Here is a 23,616-nt window from a genome sequence, read left to right on the forward strand (position 1 = left end):
ATGGAACACTGTTTTGATTTTTTACTTGATCTAAAATTATTAACATAACATGCAATTAAGAACTCTGACATTAAGTACATTGTGTTTTATTAATACATTTAACAAATCAAAGAAAATGTGTAGAAAATAAACTTTATTGGTATCTTTTAAATAAATCTTACAATGCAAAAGCTCTGTCTACTCTGTCCATCTATGTTTACAACTTGTGCACACATAATACAATCTCATTTCTTCTTCGGCGCGTCTCGTCTGGCCTTGAAAGAATACTGCTTCTCTGTGATTACACTTTGGGCACATGTGATCCTTGGTTCTAGGTAAAGTCGGGTCGCTTACTACATCAGGGTTTATATGCGTCAATTCGTCTACCTCGTGCATAATTTTGTTGACGTAAACGCAATTTGAATCCGCAAGTTGTTTATAATCACAATTTCTGCACGCGTACAGCAAAACTTTGTTATTTTTATCTTCGCGCGGGTAAAGCATATTGTTACATTCTTGACAAAATTGTATGCCGACATAACCAGGACCGCCGTCTTTTCTACTTAAGCTTATAGCACTCATTTCCTTACTGGTAATTTTAAAATGTCCTATTCGAAGATAATATAACCACCTCGAAGCGTTTTTTAACACTAATTTGACATGAAAGACTACACAGAGGTGTAGTAATTTAATTTTACGTTATCATTAAGTTTGCTTGTTGGTGTTTTTGCTTAGTTTAGTAAACAAAAATGGCGGTATCTTTTTTGAAGTGTTTTTGAACAGTCTGTAGTCTGTGGCCTTATGTTTTGTAAATAGTCTATGGCCCTGTGGTTACTCAACCTTTTGTAGTTATTCAAAGCAAAAATGACTTTTATGGTAATCTATTATATTCTAAGTAATTATATTCTAAGTAATTATATTCTAATATATTATATTCTAAGTAATCTAAGTAATCTATTATATTCCTGAATACTACTAGTTCATGAGATTATTAAAAAAACAAACGTGTGGCACTCGGGAACTGCCGCGGTAAAGCAGCATTTTTTATCAACTTATGCAATTATAATTAGACAATGATAATTTAATATTAAAACAATAATAAAACAAGACCACGCTATATTAAACATTAATTAAAGCAATACCTTAACTGTCCCCTTCACACTCATAAGCTAGACCGCGCGAGAGAGAGATGGGCAGACTTTTCATGGTGCGCATGCAGTGTGACGTCACGCCACGCGCTTGTTCACAAACACTACACAAGCGCAACGTGTGAATGTGTTAAACGCGAACTACATGGTAGGCGGAGTGAGGGGTGTTAGTTTTTTTTCGTTACGGAATTTCATGATTCGGTCACTGCGCTCAAAGCCCGCGATAAAAGCTATGCAATAGCTTAAAAATTAGATAACCATTCATAAGCAGATGCTTTTATATTCAGCTAGTTTGTTAGAGAACTATTATGAGGGTACTCTCTTCTATTGATTTATCTATCAATTGACCGCCATTTACTATTAAATATATTTAATATACTTGACAAAAATCTTTGGAAACGCACAGTAAGTAATAGACTACACATCTTTGTTCCGGTTTTGGGTTATGCGGTAATCGCATAATTAAAATGAAATCCTCAAATACTCGCCTAATTACTATACAATCGAAACACACGTCTAGAGTCTCGAGGTTTATTGTTTATTCACGTAGTGACGTCTATGGGCTCTGGTAACTACTTAAAACCGGGCAGGCCGTGAGATCGTTTAATTGCTTAACAAAATTATAAAATAAATAATCTTCTAAACAATAAATAAAGAACAAGAACTTTTTATTTTTTCATTTTGCAAATGTGCTGTAGGGCTCACTGAAACGTTACACTGGATGTGTAAAAGCGTTAATAATTTGCATGGCATGCATGCCATACAATTATTAACGTTATTTATGCCATCCTTTACTTCTCCTGAGTATTAACTATTATGTATTAATAAATATTTTTACTTATTATTACATTGACAATAATGCGTCATGTGTCCAGAGTCAAACTTCATTTAATTATTATGTTACTGTTGGTAGCACTGACCGTTTGATTTGACGCCTTGACGCTAGAGGTTGGCCAATCGCCAGTCCTATTAATTTCTTTTCCCATCCGTAGCCGATTGGTGTCGTGCTATCCAAATGGGTAAGGAGAAGTTTGTGTTTTAAACTGGTGTTTAATTTTTTTATTTTATTTTATTTACGGTGATAAATAAGTGTGTAGTTTATCCACAGTGATGAAGTGCTTTAAATGTATTAATTTTATGTAAAAACGCAAATATGTTGTGCACGCATACCAGAGTCAGCCATGGCGTAGACATGATAATCTCGTGGTGTAAAATGAATCTGTTTCCATCCTATTACGGCCGCGTCATATATGAGGTGCACCAGAAGTTTCTCCGTTGTTATGAAGGCTTTAAAACGAAGATAATTTTATTTTGGTGTTTTGTAAACATTAGTGATACTTAACCGGCGACATCGCAATTTCAGGTAAACCCCGAGGAATACGAACGGCGCGTAAGCACGTGAACCACCGTCGTGAACAGCGATGGGCGGACAAAGAATTCAAGAAAGCCCACATGGGTACGAAATGGAAGGCTAACCCTTTCGGTGGAGCATCTCACGCAAAGGGCATCGTCCTCGAGAAAGTGTAAGTGTTACACTGTTTATTTAGTCCACTTTAGTTAGTTAGTTTCCGCCAAATATCAGCGAGTGCTCGTTCAAGAAATAACATTACTGACACGAGAAGCTGAAAACTTATGCGTCGTTTCCACGCGTGGTATTATTCTTGTGAATGTGTTTTAGCTACAATCACAGGATAATACTGCGAGTGGCGGTGTCGCGTTACGTCGTTTGAAGTCGTCGAAGCAAGGCGTTATTTCAGAAACTTAAAATATTTAAGCCAAATAAATACCCATTAAGAACACATGGGTCAATGACCGAAAGACAAGTTTTGAAATTGGTTTGCATTCGTGCATACTTAATAATGAAACTTTCGTTCCTAAAATGTAAAATATTGTTCCCTAAACTTGGTTTGAATAAGGGATGAGTGTTTTGTCACCATACTTTAATTGGGATTGGTCATGAATAATTTATGTATAATAACTGAGCAGTGGCCAATAACGAAATTGAATTGATGTATTGTCAAATAAGTTTATACAAAAGGTCTCTAGTAATTCAAGTATGAAGTTATTGGAATGGCTGCATAGATAACTGCACTTATTGATTTGGTTATGAATATAGATCACTTGGAATGTCACAGTTAAATACCTATATATTTTATTCTAAAAGTTGCATTTCTAAAAAGACTACATTATCTTAACAAATCGCGATTATGGGATATTTAATGCAAAAACATTTCATACCATATATTTGCTCACTATGTTACACATTCACCGTCCATGTTCTAGTTTACAAAGCTTTAAGAAACATGTAAAATTCTGATTTTCTTTAATGTAATCATTCAGTGATAACAAATGCAGTTACAGAGAGACTAGTAGAACAATCAGTACTGTTTTAGATATAAACAATATGATGAATAATCACTAATTGACTCTATTCCAGCTAAGAATACTTAAAATAACTGGAATATCTGTCTGAATTTTTATTGAAATAGGTACTACATGGTATTTTTGAATAACAATCTACCAATCCTACGTACCTTATAATCTTTTGGAACTCATAATCATAAGTGCAGCAAAAGTTACTTCTAACGTTGTAGATTGTATATTTTATGTTACAGTGTATTTGCAAATTATTAAATGCCAGGTACATTTTTGACATCGTCAAGTCAAATACAACAAACAAACTACTGAGTTTTTGAAAAAGTGCATATTGGTTTAGTTGTTTGTTAGTTTAGTTATTTATTTAAAATACATGAAGTTAAATTTTGATTTTAGTTTCTAGTCAATCCATAAAACAATATGTAGATTTAAATAAACAATTAGATATAATTACTATATCAAAACACAGTATTCAATGTTAGGATGATTATTATTTAGTAATGTTGCAGAGGTTTTATATAACATATTGTAAAGTTTTAAAGAAAGAAATCCACCTTTAATTATTTACAAATGACTTTTGCTATAAAGATACAACTTGTAATAAAAGTTAAACCTGCAAAAATATTATATAATTTATGTGATTACTGCCGATAGGAGGGTGTGTATTGTCACTATGTGTATAAGGTTTATCAATTATGGGGAACTTATGGCCTATATACCAGAAGGTGTCTTTAGGGCTCCTGTAAACTATGTTATCGAACCTTGAATTACTGAAACTTAACTTGAACAATAATTAAGGAAACAGTATAACTTTTAAATTTTTTAAATTGCCCATTTAACATAGCTTTGTCCATTCTACTATGATTAATAATTAATCATCTTAAACTTACAGTGGTGTAGAAGCTAAGCAGCCCAACTCTGCCATCCGCAAATGCGTCCGTGTACAGCTCATTAAGAACGGAAAGAAAGTGACCGCATTCGTCCCCCGTGACGGTTGCCTAAACCACATCGAAGAAAACGACGAAGTACTAGTGGCGGGATTCGGTCGTAAAGGTCACGCCGTCGGTGACATTCCCGGAGTTCGTTTTAAGGTAAAAACCCATAAAAATTGGAAATTCGTCTTGTTCAAAAAACGTCTTATGAGTCCGCACGGGTACGTACCACCGCCCCGTCTATTTCTGCCGTGAAGCAGTAATGCGGTTTGAAAGGTGGGGCAGCCATTGTAACTATACTCAGACCTTAGAACTCATATCTCAAGCTGAGTGGCGGCATCTACGTTGTAGATGTCTATAGGCTCCAGTAACCACTTAACACCAGGTAGGCTGTGAGGCCTAAGTAATAAAAATATGTATAAAATAGTGATTTAAAAAGTACATAGATGGTTTCTCTTAGCCGCTTTTCCTGTTTTGTGATGTTGAGTAACAAAGTTTTCCTATTTGACTTTTCCTACAGGTGGTAAAAGTAGCCAACGTGTCTCTCCTCGCTCTCTACAAAGAGAAAAAGGAGCGACCAAGATCATAGGTGTACATTGTGATAAGGTAAATATTGTATTGATTCTGAGATTTTCAACATTGTTTTACTTCTATTTTTGTTAAATTTAATTTAAAAGTTTTATCTACTGTGTACTTGTTTCTGCGTTCAACCTTGACTCTATTTGTGCAGTAAATGATGTTATCATTTTGATATTTGCTACTACTGAGTGCCATGACGTCAAAACATTACTGATGCTTTCAAACTACGCTCTTGACTAACATATCAAATGAACTGAATTCAAAAGAGCAAACATTAACAATATTTATTTGTTTCAGTGACCTGCTGTCGGGAAGCGCGTTGTTTATAAGTTCATAAAATGTAAAATCCTAGTACATAATAAATATTGTGTACAGCATTCTTTTTTTCTAATTGGTTTCCCATCATCGTAATATAAAATTTAGAAAAAACCTATATAGAACTACGGTTATATTAAGGGTCCGTTCACACAGACCGGATCGTATACGTCTGGAATTGGCCGGAGTGGAGCCGCCAATTATTTCGACGGGCTGGAAGAGATCTGAAAGCGGATGCGCAAGCAATCGGAGCCGATTTCACGCGTAGTGCGTTCAAGCATTCTTAATGACAAAAAAAGTGCACATGCAAAAATAAACTACTAACAATTACTCAAAACTGTTTCAAACGTGATAAAAATCGGTTCACCTCCGAGCCGGTCTGTGGGATCGGATCCGAATTACCTTAGACCGTCCAACACAATTTGGTCACGTCATCAACAAGCTACTAGCCTCAGCACCGAAGGATCGTGTAGCGCCCTTGATGGCAGAAAGGAACTTGTAATTTCATATGCTATAAACATACTGTCTCAACCTGAAAATCCAACATACTATTATAATAACCGGCAAACTTCTTGAGCATTTGTTGACGTAGTGGGGGTAAGTTTACGCATGGTACACTCACGTGCAAAAACATTACTTACTCTGCGTCATAATGCTATTAAATTATTAAAATCAACATATGTATTTATTTATATATTTATTAGAACATCAACAAAACATATAGGTTAATAATTGTAATAATTTAATCTTGGGGTAAAATAGATATTCCTTCTATTAAGTCAAAACTAGAGCTGTTGCCAGGTCTTGGTTCAGTTGAAGCGAAGCTGGTATTTGTAATTTTTTTTTTGTTATCATAATCTTGACCATCATCATCACTGTTTTCATCACCCGAGTCGCTATCATCGTGATGAGTCGACATAGGGCTCATCGGCGTAGTTTACAACTCGGTCGATTCGGTCTTCTTTTTTGTCTATAATTAATTATTTTTTGAAGATATTCGATTCGTAGTAATCGAATGTTACTTTTTTCATTTACCAGCTTCCGATTATTTTCTGTTCTTTTCTTCCATCTGAAGCCTAGCTCTTTCATAATTCGTCGTAAGCTTCATTCCGAGCCATTAAAACTTATATCTTCTTTAAATTTTTCGAAGCCTTTCTACGGTACGGAGTTTCGCTGCTTGTTATGTAGTTATTATGATTACATCTTTTTATTACAGATTGAACGAAACTATCCATTCCGGTAACTTTCTTCTTCCCTGATCTTTTCTTACCCGGAGTCCGAAACACGGCGAGCAAGCCAGAGCCTTTAGCTTCGTTAATAATGCACCTAACAGTACTCACTGATGTTTTTGTTGCTTCCGAAGTCTGTTTTAATTTTTCCATATCATTCTTCCCCTGTTTTATAATGAAGCAATATACATCGTACACAAATTTTCTACCCTTTCTTTTAAGTACTACACCAGTTTGTCACGGCATAGTGTATGTTTTATAAAAAATCAACAAACACTCAACAAATAGCAATGGCAACAAAGTCCACAAGCAATTATAACAAATAACTTAACGATTAATAACGATAGACTTTCCACTGTACGCAAGCGTACTTTTGGGAGCAAGCGGAATGAGGGCGCGGTGCGGGACGCAAGGTTCGACTGATCTACCAATAACGCGCTCGATACGATTTCCCCTGCCGTCGCGCCTCACCCTCACCACCAAAGTGATCTAAAATTCGGTTCTGCGCAGTCAAGGTCATTTGCTCAAGAAGTTTGCCGATTACTATACTACAATAAAACAACAGCCGTAGACACAATACGAACTTCAACCTAATTTACTGCAGCCTTTACGAATCAGAGCATCCAAATATTTAAACGAACTGAATCTTAAAATCCCAAAACTCTTTACTAAGAAACTACTCTCATCTGGTCCATGGGAAAACTTTGAATTCCCCATTAACCTTGAACTAGCTAAAAACAAAAAAGACGACACTCCTCAAGACATATATAAAAACTCATTCTATGAAATTAATAGTAGATATACTGGTTGTAAGATTTTCTATACTGACGGGTCAGTTATGAACGGAAAATCAGGATGTTCAGTAGTGTCTGGTGATAATTGTTATCGATATAAACTAGGAGATTTTAATTCCATTTTTAGTTGTGAAGGGATAGCTATTCTCAAAGCTTTGGAGTTGATACATAGTGAATCTAATACAAATAAGTTTGTAATATATACTGATTCAAAATCATGCTTGACAGCGTTACAAAATACAAATAATACGAACACTCATTAAAAAAATCCAGCAAAAAATGATAAATATGCTTAAAAATAACTACAAATTCGAAAATATATGGGTTCCAAGTCATCAAGGGATAGTTGGCAATGAAAAAGCAGATAGTGAAGCGAGAAATGCAATTAATGAGAATGAAAGGCATATAAATAAATCAACTCCAGTGGAATTACAAAAATATTTCAAACGTAAAATTAAAGTGAATTGGGATCATTATTGGAAAACAGACAACACAACAACATTATTTAATATTAGAAAATCGATTTTTGACAAATCTCCTAGTTCATACACCAGTAGAAAAGACCAAGTCGTTATCACCAGATTGCGTATTGGGCACACAAATATGACACATATCCATTTAATCACTAAAACAGATAGAAACAAATGCAAGTGTGGACACAACCTTACTGTTTTGCATCTATTAGTAGAGTGTACAGCATTTGACAATGAAAAAAGACTATGTAAAGTACCTAATAACTTGAAAGACTGTCTAAATCAGGATGGATGTCTGCAAACCATAAATTTTTTGAAAATGTTAAATGTTTATAAACTAGTGTAATCTACTGTATTATGTAATGTAAATAGCCAAAAGTGGTCGCTAATGACCTGAGATGTTAAAAAGCGACCTAAAATAAATAAATAAAAAAAAAAAAAAGTCTCCAAGACGTACACTAGTACTAACCAAAATCTTGGGTTAGGAATAAGTTATAATAGTGGGTCTATTATAGGAAGCGCGAGGGAACGGTCTTATCTCTTAAATTGAATCACCTTTGAAGCTACGACGACAAGGCGTGAGCTCTGTGTCATAAAATACCTAATTATGTAGCATAGGTACGGAGAAACTGGTACATTCACATTAAAATCCGGCACCTATAGGCATGTAGGTACCAATAAATTTTATAAGTAGTCTATCTTCATTGCTATTGACATTGAAAACTGTTAGCCTATTCCTAGATAAAATCCAATATACTCAAACCGGAACGATGTTAACATCTCACGTGATATAAGTTAAAATTTTCATTTTGAATTTGATTTTAATGTAGAACAATAAGTCTGGAGTGATGAATCCAAATTAGAAATATTTCAAAATCTTAAGCACGCATGCTTCTGAACTGTGAAATGACATGGAACAAGTCTCCCGTCACCGAAGAGAACTAAACTAAAAGGAACAGCAACGGTCCGTCTGTATTTTAGCCCAAGAGCCCGCGACAGCCAGACCTTCGTTATTTTATAAAAGCTGAAAGTTTCTCTGTGTATGTCTCCAGCACAGGTAAGAACGACCCCCGACTATAGAGTTCCGATTGTGGTTGCTTGGGCAGGTAACAGGCAGTAAAGGTATATAAAATAGTACCTTAAATTCGTTAAAGTATAAAGTTATTTTTTTTTATTAATTACTCCAGAATATCTTTAGAAATCACGATATCCATTGCCGGACACTTTTTACAGTTGCTACCCCCTGCCGGACACCCCTAAACTTTAATAAATTTTAATTATACTTTCGTTAAACTATAAAAGCTGAATTTTATATATGTTACTTAGGGACTTATAAAAATATGTTACCCCAATAGCCAGACAGTTTTAATGGTTCTTACATCTTGCCGGACACATTGGGAGCCCGCTGTGCGAGCGCGAGGTAGCAACTGTTCATGCGGGTGTGAGTGAGATAGAGTGCTTAGTCTATTGTGATCTTTTAAGATATCCAATAAAAAATAATTTTATTACGTTCATAGCAATGTTATAGAAAGTAAAAAATGTTATTTTAATATTAATTTTAATAATAAGTACAAACAAAATATTATTACATGTCAAAAAAAATATTTAATCGTTCTTATAATTTTCCTCATTGTGAACCACGGTGAAAAGGGTGTTAAATGAAGACTTAGGGCTTCGGGCATATCGAAGAAAAACAGGACATCGTTTGAATGCTCGTCTAATGGATCTGAGACTGAAGAGATGCCGCGCTTTGTTGAAGCGGTACGCGGGAAAAAAATATCGGGAAATTCTTTTTTCGGATGAAAAAATTTTTACCGTAGAAGAGAGCTACAACAAACAAAATGATAAGGTGTACGCACACAGTAGTGAAGAAGCGAGCAACCGTATTCAGCGTGTCCAACGAGGTCATTTTCCATCCTCGCTCATGGTATGGTTGGGAGTTTCTTATTGGGGCTTAACAGAGGTACATTTTTGTGAGAAAGGTGTAAAAACGAATGCAGTTGTGTATCAAAATACAGTCCTGACGAACCTTGTGGAACCTGTTTCTCATACCATGTTCAATAACAGGCACTGGGTATTGCAACAAGATTCGGCGCCAGCTCATAGAGCGAAGAGCACACAAGACTGGCTGGCGGCGCGTGAAATCGACTTCATCCGGCACGAAGACTGGCCCTCCTCCAGTCCAGATTTGAATCCGTTAGATTACAAGATATGGCAACACTTGGAGGAAAAGGCGTGCTCAAAGCCTCATCCCAATTTGGAGTCACTCAAGACATCCTTGATTAAGGCAGCCGCCGATATTGACATGGACCTCGTTCGTGCTGCGATAGACGACTGGCCGCGCAGATTGAAGGCCTGTATTCAAAATCACGGAGGTCATTTTGAATAAACTTTAGTGTCATAAGAATCTATGTTTTGTTAAGTTCATTTTGGTATATGAATGGTTACATAATGAATAAACTTGTTTCAATTATTTTACATTAAACATGTGACAGAATTTATGACCTGACTAGGTATTTTATATACCTTTACTGCCTGTTACCTGCCCAAGCAACCACAATCGGAACTCTATAGTCGGGGGTCGTTCTTACCTGTGCTGGAGACATACACAGAGAAACTTTCAGCTTTTATAAAATAACGAAGGTCTGGCTGTCGCGGGCTCTTGCTCTATTTTATTGGTGGTAGGACCACTTGTGAGTCCGCGCGGGTGGGTACCACCACCTCGCCTATTTCTGCCATGAAGTAGTAATGCGTTTCGGTTTGAAGAGTGGGGCAGCCGTTGTAACTATACTTGAGACCTTTGAACGTATATCTCAATGTGGGTGGCGCATTTACGTTGTAGATGTCTATGGGCTCCAGTAACCACTTAACACCAGGTGGGCTGTGAGCTCGTCCACTCAGCTAAGCAATAAAAAAAAACATTACATCACCGCTTCGCACTTTTTAATAAATTACCAATGTTTTCTCCGAAATAAATAAAACTTCGAATTATTATTTCTAAATATAATTTCATTGCTCTTGATTACAACAATACATTCTTATATATTCTACTATATAATTATCGGGAGCCGCTATAAAAGGTTTTTAAATACGTACCTACTATACATATTCTGCCGTCAACAGCCTGGGCAAGATTACATAACAGCTGTATTCGAATGTAATTAAATTATTTTGTCATTACTACCTTTAGTGAGTATCATAACAGAAATATTTGTGCAAGTGGACGTTTTGAAACACTGAATCTATAGTTTCCACCAAACATGCTACCTACCTTTCCCACACTCAAAATAGCAATGACTCTTAATACAGGGTGTAAAAGGGTTGTTTCGCGGCAAATACTAGTATTTGTGGTAAGTTCAATACGCAACATGAAACGAAATACCAGTGCCACAGCCAGAGAGGTCGCTGTTTACCCCAAAATTACGATATAGTAATATGAAAAAAACTGAAATGTATTTTATATAAGTTATTAAATTTACCACCTGTATTCGTTTTCGAGAACATTCCAACTACACCCTGTACAGTTTACTACAGAATATTAATTAAAATGAGATTATCTTTGTGTTACAAGCTTACAACTACATAGATTAATAATAAAATTAAAGAATGTCTTTTGTGTGACGCGATTTCAACTGATGCATTAGTACAATAACTTATGAAATATTAATTACATTTTATGAAAACCGACACATTACGGAATACTCGAGATTGATGTACTTAAATATATTAAATTCCAATGGTAAACACAGTAAGACTATATTAAAATTTTACAGCGCGACTGGAATATTGCATTCACTTAAACGATGACTACGGCTACAGCGGGGTTACGTATTTATAAGTTCATAATTTTGAATAAGTTTCAAAATTACGTAAAACAAACAACTAGCCGCTTAAATAATTTTTTATCAAATGAAAATTGTAATTTAGTTTTACAAAAATACTATATTGATAGAATCGATAACGTCGACACCAAATCACGTAGAAAAGGTTGTGATTTTTTTTAATTTTCCGCCAAAACTCGTCGACGCTAAGTTCCACAGTTACATCACATTTATTAGGCTGCTTTCAGACTGCGCTATACTATAGTGCGATATAGCATAGCCGCGTATACTTAGCCAATAATACAGTATAGTATAGTATAGTATAGTATAGTATAGTATAGTATAGTATAGTATAGTATAGTATAGTATAGTATAGTATAGTACAGTACAGTACAGTACAGTATAGTATAGTACAGTACAGTATAATATAGTACAGTACAGTATAAACGTGTCCATAACAATGTATGGTGCGCAATATTGTTGTGCTATGAGCTATATACTATATCGTCGCTGTCAAACCAAAATCTGCTGTGTGCAAAAACTCTATTTTGAATTAACGAGTAAAAACATTTTCGTATAAAATTTTATATGAAGGTGAATTTTTAAAAACTATATCAAATTTAGGGCTGTGAGCTATACGATAAGGTCAAAAAGTGCAGATAGCAGATTTTGGTTTGACAACGACGATATGCTTTTTTTTTTTTTTAATGCCCTTGTAGGCAGACGAGCATACGGCCCACCTGATGGTGCCGTCGCCCATGGCCTTCAGCAATGCCAGGGGCAGAGCCAAGGCGCTGCCTACCGCTTAATACTCTCCACAAGCCTCGTTTGAAGAAGGACATGTTATAGCGCTCGGGAAACACCGTGGAGGGGAGCTCATTCCAAAGCCGGATGGTATATATTATTATATTATATTATACCGTAGTCTGAAAGCAGGTTAAGGGCGCGCGCGGTGCAGTAGTTTTTTGACGCGACAGACGACTCGCTCAATGGCATACGAATAACAAAATGTTGTTTTATTCATTTTCAACTATTTTTCAAGTAATCAATTATTTTATTTACATTCCACAAATTATCAAAAACAGTTTCAAAGAGTCGCTTAATAGACCCATTGAAATTAAAACATGCAATACCGAGCTAACAAATATAGCCCTGCTATACTAGATTCGTAAATCAATAAAAACAATAAACATTTTTACAGTTGAACAAATAGCAGACCGAACCATGTAACAAACTTGCAATTCGAATCAATAAAATATAATGTAATTTCATATACATTTTACATTGCAATAAATGAATTATAATAATTATTATAATTATTATGTGATAGATTTCGAAGGCAGAATGTTCTACGACACGATTTGTCGTCCCGACAAAAAAAAACGGCTCGTATAAATTACTAAAAGACAAAACTCAAATATTTTCAAAAAAAAAATACCATCTCCTAATATCCGACTTCTACATCACAGACGCCTAACGAACTCTGATCAACTCACGTACGATAAGTCTTACCCTAAAAATACCCTTTTTATACAAAGCGAATATATTTTAATTATTTTTTTTTCGAATTTCCCAATACAATCAGAGGCAATAAATAATATTAATAATCTGCTAAATTACGTTATGGATTCTAGAGCAAGACATTTTAATGTAAATTACAAAATTTATACAAGCTTTGTCGGCTACCAGGTCGGCATTTGATGCTATCTATTAGTTATTAACTCTACACAACGCCGTCGACGGCTCGCTACGGATACTCACGTTAGTTACCTAAATACGCTACAACTCATCAATTCCCGAAAGCGTTCCACATTTATTATCAATAATAGGAATATATTTTTCGCGTTCACTCACGTAAAGGCCAATTCTAGATTAGAGGACGTTTTTATGTTACAGATGAGTCGTCTTTTAACAAAGGTGGCAATCTGTGCATTTGGACAAAAAAATGTTATTGATATGTCAATACAGATTGATTTGAATATAATCGTCTCCTTCAAAGAATACGGTTTAAAACCTGCATTAAATAAAGTATTAACTTAACCTGTTATTTATCTAAGATGTCGTTCAGAAGAGTTTTGTGACTGCCAATAGAATACAAAGTCAATAATTCGTTTTTCTGATTTACCAATAATTGTCCAAAAGTCACATTGCCGGCTTTGATAATAGTCGACTCAGATAATCTTTTCAAATTTTGAATTTAGTTTGAACAAATTCATCTAAATTCTATACATAGAAGTTGAATTTCGGCAACACTGTCCAAAAGTACAGCAGTACAGAGTATAAGTACATACAGACGGCCAACAGCAGTGTCACTACTATATAAAGACACGAGTGGATGAAGGGCTTAAGTACAATTTTTAAGATTTTTGAGTTTTTACATTAAATGAAGGTATTATGTAAATAATATACAGACCATATTAGAGACCTTAAAACTTGGGGTTCAAAGGCTATTTTTTTGAAATTGTATATGACGAAGGAGTTGAGTACGAAGAAAAAGTACAAGTAACAAAAGTTTGTTGCCAGTTTTCTCAAAATTAACAAATTATATCATATTCCCTTCATCCACTCATGTCTTCATACATCGTTAAATATTAAATCCAATATTCACACAGTTCAAGTCGAACCGGTGAAATAATAAATATTATATTTTCATATAAATTCGAATGTAAATAAATGATACTGCGATATTGTACGTGGAGGTTGTGCAAGATCTTGTACCTCGGTTACCTCTACACTGTGTTGCGCCGAGAACGCAATCTCCACTCGATGGAAATCATTGAATCATCAACACGCGCTGACATCTGGAAAAGGAAGAAATTATTAGTAATAGTAGTTCTATTTTTCCAACTGGAAAGGCAAAGGTATCATACTATACTACTTATTTTCATGAAAAATGATAATATGGAATGAAATGAAATGAGATGATATGGGATGACATATAATCTCAGTGAAATGGTGGTTATTTATTGAGACTTTTTCATTCGACTTTTTGGAGGATCCCGAGAAGCTACGTCCAGCGGCTTCGTTTCCCACATCTTTGCACTCTCACAAATACTAAATAGTTAATTAACCACCGTTATTACATATTTAAATCTGAACAAACACTAAATAGACAAAATAAAACAATTCACACAACTTTGCTCCTCGCGTTCCCGCCAAAAAGTCAGAACTTATTAGAGGAGTACGTTTATGTTGTCTGTGGCGTCTGCTGCTTTATAGTGTTGCCAGCATTAACAGGAATTAAAGAATTGTCTGTTTTAAAAAAAATCTCGGCATTTTTTAGCCGGAACGCGAAGAGCGAAGTTGTGTGAATTATTTTGTCTATTTAGTGTTTCTTCAGGTTTAAATGTGCAATAACGGTGGTTTATTAACTGTTAAATATCTGTGAAACTGTACAAATTTGGAAAAATTAAACAAAGTCGCTGGACGTAGCTTCTCGTGATCCTCCAAAAAGTCAATTGAAAAGGTTTCAGTAAATTTCAGTAAATAATATTTTACTGAGTTTATATTTCATCCCATATCATCTCCTCCTATTTCATTGAATTTCTTCCCAGTTGATCAATTTGGGTTTCCTTCGTTTTATTATTATTCATAAGCTGTAAATAATTAAAATGGCGAATTTTAAAAATGTTATTACTTGACATTGGCTAATGCGAACCGTGCCGGAGCCAAATTATAAAGAAGAAATGGGGGGGGGCCTACGCACCGTGCGCGCAGGGCGGCGCTAGATGGGCGGCGGGGTGTAGTCCATGGTCTTGATGTAGGCGACGGCCGCGCAGAAGTGCGTCCAGCAGTAGTGCTGCTCGCCGCGCGCGCCGCCGCCCAGCGCGCTCACCAGCTCGATCGTCGACAGCAGCGACGGCGGATTCACCTGCGATCATAATATACTTCTGATAACTGTTCGAAATACTACTACAAATGAAAACATCATATTCATTACATCTTAAAAATACTATAAATTATTTGAATTGATTTCATAAAAATGAACTATCATTCATAAACAAATTCATAAACAATTTATGTCGTACTGTTACCATTTAAATTTAACCTATTTTTCAGCTGTTTGTAAAATTGCTGTAACATGTCATAATGTGTTATAAGAGATTGCTGTACATGCCTGTAACCCTCTTACATACCAGCACTTAATTCTATTATGTATGTTAATTTTAAGCTTGAATGTTTTGTGTGTATTGCTGTTGGTGTGTCTAAATAAATAAATAAAGCAATCTTTAGTGAATGACACTGTTGTCTGGAATTGTCTTCGAAGCGAGTTGTTGATTACCTCGAAAACTATAGCACGCGTAAAATCATAAAATTAAATTATAATTTATAATTACTATTTCCTTAGGTTATTAAGAATACATATTACATATAGCTTATTTCTGCCGTAAAGCAGTTTCAGTTTGAAGAGTGGGGCAGCCGTTGTAACTATACCGAGACCTTGGAACTCATATCTCAAGGTGGATGGCGGCATTTACGTTGTAGATGTCTAGTAGCTCCGGTAACCACTTAACACCAGGTGGGCTGTGAGTTCGTCCACCCTTCTATGTAATAAAAAAAAAGAATCAAATTATATTTGGATGCTATCATGATACATGACACTAAGCGTGTCCGCCCAGTAGTAACAAATTGTTTAGTAAATAGTCTCGTTAGACAATACGCACCTTTATAATGACATACACGAGGACCGGCGTGAGGTCGTCAGCAGAGGGCGCGGTGCATTCCGTGAGGTTTAGAACCGCCATTATGGACGTCACACACTGGGTGACGCACGCGATCTGAGGAACGAAAACATTTTAATGAGAGACTATGAAACTATATCGAAAGGTGAAAGGTTATTTGGCTTAAGCGACATTTTTGCAACTTTACAAAAGAGCCATTCAAAGTTTAAAATTAAGTAAAAAAAAATCCTGACCAATAAAACGGTGCGCATGCAACTTGGTGCACGTGAATATCTGAATGAAGTGAAACTTCTTTTCCAATGTGTAGTATTGTGGTTTCCTTCGTTTTTCATCTTTAAATCAGATTGCTCTTGTAATAGGGAATGCTGTGTATAAAAGATGCGACATCTTCAACATTTATATTATAATATAATACTTTAAATTATAGATAGAAAAATAAATATATATATATTTTAAATACATCGTTATATATTGGACTTGTTGCTAACGCTCGCGCTGACCTGTAACAGTTATACTACGCATGCGTTCGAGTGCCACACATCTACTGTCACTCTGTTTCTTTCTAGTATTGTAGCGTTAAACGTTTAACGCAACCTCAAAGTCGCATTAGAAGTTTCACTTCAAAAACTTCTTCAACTATTTGAATGTGGTAAACATAATTGAAGTTCAATTATGAACATGGAATCGTTGACATATCATACCAAATAAAACGGTTCTTTAATTACAAAGATAAAATGTCGCGTATTAACCGAAACGTCGCTTAAGCTGACTAGCCTATCAGGCCTCGATATAACGTGTTGCAGTCGGCGTCGGTCACCACATTTCCGATCCTACGGACAGAATGGAAAGCAGTCGACGTTGCCCCAAATAAGTCATTCGGATCCTCCCGATCCACTAACGATACTTTTAGGTACCTCAAGCACCGGTCACCGTTCTCGTCTAACCCGTCGCTTGCGACGAAGGGCTCGACGAGTAAATTAACCCTCAGACACAGCCCACTGAGTTTCCCGCTGGATCTTCTCAGTGGGTCGCGTTTCCGATCCGGTGGTAGATTCTGCGAAGTACGGCTGTTGCTAGGGTTTGTGTTAGCAACGTCGTCAGGTTTGAGCTCTGTGAGCTCACCTACTAGTTAAGGTAACGCTGACATAGCCTCTCAAGGCTATCAGCTTAGATAAGAAAAAAAATAAGTCGGTCACCTTGTCGGCGGGCGCGCGGTAGCCGGGCAGCTGCCGCAGCAGGGCCTGCGCGCGCGGGAAGGGCGCGGCCCACAGGTGGCGCGGCGCCACGCCCGCACGCGACGCGCACGTGCACGCCGCCAGCCGCCGGATGTGCTCGCTCAGCACCCTGCCGCACGCAACCACGCATGACACTCATAACAACTACTTAAAGCAATCCATAATTGAACAGGCAATTTCAAAAAGGGCACATGTCGCATATTTTGTCAAATACGTTTTTTCATATACATGTAGTTTTGAGGCTTACCTACACCCATTTTATAATAATTCCAGTAATTTTCAATTGCTAATTAACACTAAAATATATCTCAAAAGTTAATATTTTAAATTTTACACTGCTTTAGAAAATAATCAGTTTTTTTTCATTTCCTGAACATTTTACATTTTCAGAGAGGTGCCCTTTTTCTTAATTGCATACTCAATTATATTCTTTAATTGTAGAGTTAAAAAAAAAACGAAAGAGAACCTTCCTTTCAAACTACAAAGTTTTTCTTTCACTATTACTGTTATACTCGTAGATTTACGAACATTACGAACAGAATTATAAAAGAAAAAAAATATGTAAAACATTTATAAAATCACAATATTCTACCGACACTATCTTTTTTAAAGCAAAGTATTAATTAAAACATTAATTCATTACTTGTCACAATCCGATAATGGGTTATCAATAAATAAACAAATTACACCTAATACAGATAATTTAAATCAATAAATTTAAATTATTTATTGCTATATTACCATATGAACCAGGTATAGTATTTGAGAGCTTTTCTGAGCTGTCTTACACTACTATGTTTAATGAGGTGGAAAAAATCTTACATAATTTATGGTAACAAAAAAAAAAACTTGAATTGTAATAGAACAATATTTTTAAACAAACAATATGAAGACAAATTTTAAAACTAAAAAGGTCCATTTATGCCAATCCCACAACGAAATTTACCGCAGTTCTTCTTAGAACTTTCAGGAAACTAACGAATTAACACATGCCTCAATTAATATCTGAAAGTCATATAGTTTGGATCAAACGTCTCGGATCCTTCGAATGCAGTTTAACAATACAGTATCCTCCAGTCTAGGCAGCGGCTTGGCTCTGCCCCTGGCATTGCTGAAGTCCATGGGCGACGGTAACCACTCACCATCAGGTGGGCCGTATGCTCGTCTGCCTACAGGGCAATAAAAAAAAATCCTTACTGGTCACGTGCAATGTCGCCATCTCCGTTGGGGAACAGCACGTGGAGGTAGAGCCTCGCGAACGCGGCACGCTCCACGGTAAGCTCCGCCATTTCTAGAATGTTCTGCGTTGCACCTGCACCAATAAACGTTACATTTAATACCGTTAGGCTAAGTTCATATCGACGCTTGAAAGGCAAACGTGACTAAGCGACAATAACTGCTTTGTACGTAAATGATAGGCAATAACCATATTCGATGCACAGAAAAAAAATATTTCTAGGTCTATTAAAATAATTTCAATCCTACACCTAGATTCGTTAAAATAGATTTTTTTTCAGGTATTTCAACTTCAAATTAGTCTACTGTAAAGTTCACGCATTGTCGCTTAGTCACGTTTGCCTTTCAAGCGTCGATATGATCGCGCGGTGGAAGCGTTCACATGACAGAATATGTACGCGCGAGAGTCTGGCATTTTTTAACTATACCTACTTTAGGATGTCAGTTGCATCTTTTGATTTTTTATATGATTGCGTTGAAAACTATTTAAAATCGATAGACGCGATATCGTCTTCGCTAGGTACTCATTTTTCTTCGATCAGGTGAAAAGGTAGATACAGTTTTGCAGAACCTGTACCGCGCGGCGGCGCGCCATTTTGTGAACAAGAAACACTGCTTAGATTGATCTTGTACAGCGCGGTGAGTAGTTCCGCGCGGTCATGAATGAACTTAGCCTTATTCGTTAATCCCACCCTAGAGCAGAATGACTAAGAGGCCGGAAGTGACGGGGCGGATCTTATGCAAGAGCAGGGAAGGGTTAGTACTGAGCAGTCCCTGTAGTAGAATTATTTTGTCCGTGCAGTTTGGGTCATAAAACATAGCCCGGCTAGGGCGGTGAGCATGTTGCGCGGGCGCAACGCCATTATCGATAAAAACAAATGGAAGGGTGGTGAGACATTGTTATGTTAAGAGTCATTTGTACTTACCTGCAAATTATAGTACATTATGTCGAAGAGAAATGTATTTTTATGCATTCGTTCTCTGAATTTCTTCAGTGACACAATGGCTACCAGGGGGGTGCAACTCCCATACAAAGGAAAAGAACATTCAACTAGCGTCATCTTTAGGAACCGGCGAGGTCATTTTTGAAACGTTTTGGCCTTAATGAACTAATAAACTCACTAGATGGCAGATACGAGTTCTGACTCAATAAAAAATGTTAGCGTACTTTGAAGCAGTGCTTCCACTTTTAGGGAATTCTCCCTTTTTTAGGGAAAAATAGCTGATATTTTGGATGATAAAGACAATTTAAAAAATACCAGGATTTAGGATATTTCGGGGTAAAAAGCAAAGCCTATACTAGTAACTGTTGTGAATTTTAAAATAAACGATAATTAAAGTAAAACAATGAACATTTTATTTTATGGAGAGAATGACATTAAGTCGAGTTGACAAGTAAAAGAATAAAACAGAGTTGTGTATAAAAACTATAAAGAAGGTTTGATTCAACAGTAACCCTCTAGTAAAGTAAATCATAGATTAAGCCACTGCTTTTTTCTTAGGGATTCCCCAGAATCCCAATAAGTATAATCCGCCAAATTTTTATTTACCTATTTTCGTTGATGTCACCAGAACTTACTTGTATTGTAATATACAGGTACTTCATGTACCATGAAAGATTATCATGGTAATTTCATTTACGAAAACCTTGTAATTGTCATTTCACTTTTGCTAGCAGTTCCTTCTTCAAAGACTGAGGTGGAAAGATTATTCAGTGTTCTCAAATGTAAAAACTGACAAAAGAAACAGGCTTTCTAATGAAACCCTGAACGGCTTGCTTCATAGAAAGTTCCCAACTTTGCCAGCAAACAATTGCTCAATTTTAGAACCGAACAGTGTTAGGTTGCGTGCAGCAAAAGAATATAAAAGCAATGCGTCGACTTCCTTGAAAATTCTAATCCTATAGATCTATGATCTTCTGGGGGCGTTTATATTATATATACCTACATTAAATAATATACTGTGGTTTATTTTCTGTATTTTATTTATGCTTTCTATATAAAGGATTTATGAAAGTTGTTTAGGAAATTTTAGGGATAAATTCAAATGAAACTAGGGTAAAATGTGGTAAAAAAAACGTAAGTGGAAACACTGCTTTGAAGTTTTCAAAATTCCAGGGCCGTAAAACAATCTTAAAAAAAAAAAAAAAGTTTTCAAAATGTCGTAACGCTTTAATTTTTTAAATCGTTTTTTTTTGGTCTTGTTGTGAGTTATTTTACGTTGTAGTATTAATTTAGAGCAATTTTTAGCTTTATGAGAATATTAGATGATTAGACATTGAGAAACTCTGTTTTGAATTCTCTTTAGACATAACTTGGCTCCAATACTTTTTTCTTCGTTAGCGTTTCGTAAGCCTGTGTAACTATTTTCATTTCTTACAGAAAGTTTATTATTAAAAATCAGCATGCCTCGAAGATCGAAAATGAAATGCTATTTCGGATGCCTTGATAACGGTGAGTTTACACTATTTTCCCGGTATATTATTTGCTAACAGAATTATTATTCATAATATAATTAAATGAATTAGCACCAACTAATGGTCCTTCCTATTTCTGCTGCCTAGCTATCATATATGTTAAGTTTTGATCAAAACAGTCTGTATTAAGTCTCGTACTATCACACACACACACCTCAGATAATAAAATTGTCTCGAGTGGGTGGAAGTATTTATGTTTTGCAACTCAGCGTATTATATGCTTATTGTCAAGTGGGCCCGAACTAGTTTTTTGGAATGATCAATCAGTCATGCTTTCCTGTTTAAATAAAATACAGCACAATTGATCTCACATCCAAAGTTAGATGATGGCATTCACGTTTTGTTTCCTGGTGTTTGATAACCAAGTTACACCAAGTGGCCTGTGACCACGTTCATCCTTCTACCCAATATAACATAATGTTTTTATTTTTGTAGACAAAGGTTTGATAATGACAAAATTTTATGGAAAAATTATAAGGAGCACTAAAATGTCTGAAACATGAAAAGATTGATGCACTATATTTGAACCAGAACGTGTTATGTAATATATTAATTTGTAAGTATGATTACATGAACACTAAATTTATCATGGTCGTATTTTTTAAATATTTGTTACATATTTAAGATACTTTGTTTCTCCGTTTCAGAAGAGAAACTGATTCAGCAAGGAACGTGAACTCTCAAGGGATCTTAATTTTTTTTAAATATGTTTATAATTTATAAATTAATAATTGAAATAGTTCATAAGAACTAAATTGATGCCAATTTTGTTTTAAAATAGGTTGTTTAGTTCTTATAGTTATAGTATTATGTTTGAATAGTTGTAATTAGTAAGTTAGTAATATATGAAAATACTGATATAAATTTTTGTAAATAACCTTTTGTACATTCTACGAAAAGATGATTTTAATTAATGATCAAAAGTCAGCGGTCTTCAAAAGCATTATTTGCAATTATTTAGATTAACTGTGGAATATATTTGCTAAGTTGTCTTTTCTGTATGAGCAGATATAAATGAAAATGCCCAAACATGATTATGTTTCTTACATTTTCATTATGTGAAATCAATATGCTTGTGATTGAGTATATTAATAATTTATTAAAACTTAAGTGATAGACAGCAACCCCTATGGCACTGCTGAAGTTTATAAGCACTGGTGACCACTTATCATGAGCCGGGTTGCGTGCTCGTTTGCTGTTGAGTGCAATAAAAATTTTCGAAACCCTTTCTATTATTTAGATGTAATATTAATGTACATTTAATTTGGATTAAAAGATAAATTTACATTTTATGTTTGGATGTGTATGTTTATAATTCATTTGCATGTAACGAACATCAGTTTCTTTTGTAACAAAATGCAAACTAATGGTTTGTAATGAATGTAATTAACTTTAAGATGATTTTCTTTCAATCTGCTGTTTGTTTCATCTAGTATTACCAAAGCTAAAGCATCAGAAATGTCAGAATAGAAATAATTTAGATAGGGAATAAAAGTATAACTATTGTAATCATGTCTAAGATTACTATAAGCGTCATTAAGTACAAACTATCAATATTTAAGAGTACTTTAAATCATCATTACATTTTTTAAACATTTTTTGTTTTTTTTTGTTTTTCAAATCATGCAACAAAACGTTTGTGCAGAACAAAATGTCACATGTTATGAACATGATTGTGGGTTAATCGTTTCATAATTTCTAAATGTTTATAAGAATGCTAAGAATAATTTAGTATTCACTTTAGTGTGTGTATTATCTCTACAATGCTAGTTTAAATGGCAATTATTGTATGACGAAGCATAGGTAGTGTTTATAGATGTAATATTTTCATACAAGGTCATGATCTGTCACGATCAACTTTAAGCAAGAACTGCTATCGTTAAGAAACAAATTTATTAAATTTAATTCAAATTGTCTACTATGTTTGTAATGGAAAGCTGACATGTTTATATTTCGCACAAATGACTTAATTGACATTGAATGATTTGATTATCTAGACTTAATTAACTTTTAGATAACTTTCGATTTAACGTTAAGTACGCTAGTAGGATTAATCTAGAGGAGTTATTGTTATTCGAAATTTTATACAATTGTACGTTCATATAATCTTTTAACAGAAAATTGTTTGTAATATAGGGAAATTAAATAGCTTACAGAGAATTACAGCTTTTTATTTTAAAAAACTGTTTTCTCTCTGTATGAAAAGATCTTATCGATTAGAATGCTGAACACAATCAAACATTCCTTAATAACTCATAAGTACTACCGGGAATTTCAGCGATTCTAAACGATAAGATTTTTTCATAAAGAGAGTTATTAAAAATATTAAAATTACTAAAAA

General features: G+C 35.1%; 3 protein-coding genes and 1 long non-coding RNA gene across 6 annotated transcripts in view; 2 read left to right on the top strand and 2 right to left on the bottom strand.

Annotated features, from left to right (window-relative positions):
* Nucleotides 1-118: 118 nt before the first annotated feature.
* RpII15 (RNA polymerase II subunit RpII15) lies at nucleotides 119-714 on the bottom strand. The gene has a single exon (XM_028173810.2). It carries the CDS (start codon nucleotides 559-561, stop codon nucleotides 178-180), a length of 384 nt encoding a protein of 127 aa, XP_028029611.1. The 5' UTR covers nucleotides 562-714; the 3' UTR covers nucleotides 119-177.
* Nucleotides 715-2,009: 1,295 nt separating this feature from the next.
* RpS23 (ribosomal protein S23) lies at nucleotides 2,010-5,391 on the top strand. Of its 2 annotated transcripts, XM_028173899.2 has the most exons (5): nucleotides 2,010-2,146; nucleotides 2,491-2,650; nucleotides 4,396-4,594; nucleotides 4,956-5,041; nucleotides 5,312-5,391. In XM_028173899.2, exons 1-4 carry the CDS (start codon nucleotides 2,143-2,145, stop codon nucleotides 5,022-5,024), a joined length of 432 nt encoding a protein of 143 aa, XP_028029700.1. In that variant the 5' UTR covers nucleotides 2,010-2,142; the 3' UTR covers nucleotides 5,025-5,041; nucleotides 5,312-5,391. The 2 variants fall into 2 exon arrangements, with proteins under 2 accessions (XP_028029700.1, XP_089589267.1); XM_089733141.1 differs by lacking the exons at nucleotides 4,956-5,041; nucleotides 5,312-5,391 and having other exon boundaries at nucleotides 4,396-4,705.
* Nucleotides 5,392-12,961: 7,570 nt separating this feature from the next.
* The window catches only part of Gapvd1 (GTPase activating protein and VPS9 domains 1), a 39,815-nt gene continuing 29,160 nt past the window's right edge, over nucleotides 12,962-23,616 (bottom strand). For both annotated transcript variants that reach the window (XM_089733143.1, XM_089733142.1), the window contains exons 27-31: nucleotides 18,761-18,875; nucleotides 17,525-17,672; nucleotides 16,311-16,424; nucleotides 15,353-15,517; nucleotides 12,962-14,447 (exon numbers count right to left, since the gene is read on the bottom strand). In XM_089733143.1, coding sequence (XP_089589269.1) covers nucleotides 15,371-15,517; nucleotides 16,311-16,424; nucleotides 17,525-17,672; nucleotides 18,761-18,875 — 524 coding nt within the window. In that variant the 3' untranslated portion in view covers nucleotides 12,962-14,447; nucleotides 15,353-15,370. The remainder of the gene's footprint in view (nucleotides 14,448-15,352; nucleotides 15,518-16,310; nucleotides 16,425-17,524; nucleotides 17,673-18,760; nucleotides 18,876-23,616) is intronic.
* LOC149501407 (uncharacterized) lies at nucleotides 21,113-23,435 on the top strand. The gene is made up of 3 exons (XR_016324229.1): nucleotides 21,113-21,252; nucleotides 21,711-21,831; nucleotides 21,923-23,435. It is a non-coding gene; the product is annotated as an uncharacterized LOC149501407 (long non-coding RNA).

This window comes from Bombyx mandarina, chromosome 15 (genome assembly GCF_030267445.1).
Source record: "Bombyx mandarina strain Sakado chromosome 15, ASM3026744v2".
Classification (NCBI taxonomy): Eukaryota; Metazoa; Arthropoda; class Insecta; order Lepidoptera; family Bombycidae; genus Bombyx; species Bombyx mandarina.

Excerpts from the sequence above, each read along its gene's own strand:
- RpS23 (XM_089733141.1), top strand. Across the intron at positions 2,651-4,395 it reads GGCATCGTCCTCGAGAAAGT|TGGTGTAGAAGCTAAGCAGC; the intron begins GTAAGTGTTACA and ends TTAAACTTACAG.
- RpII15 (XM_028173810.2), bottom strand. The coding sequence starts at position 561 with ATGAGTGCTATAAGCTTAAGTAGAAAAGACGGCGGTCCTGGTTATGTC.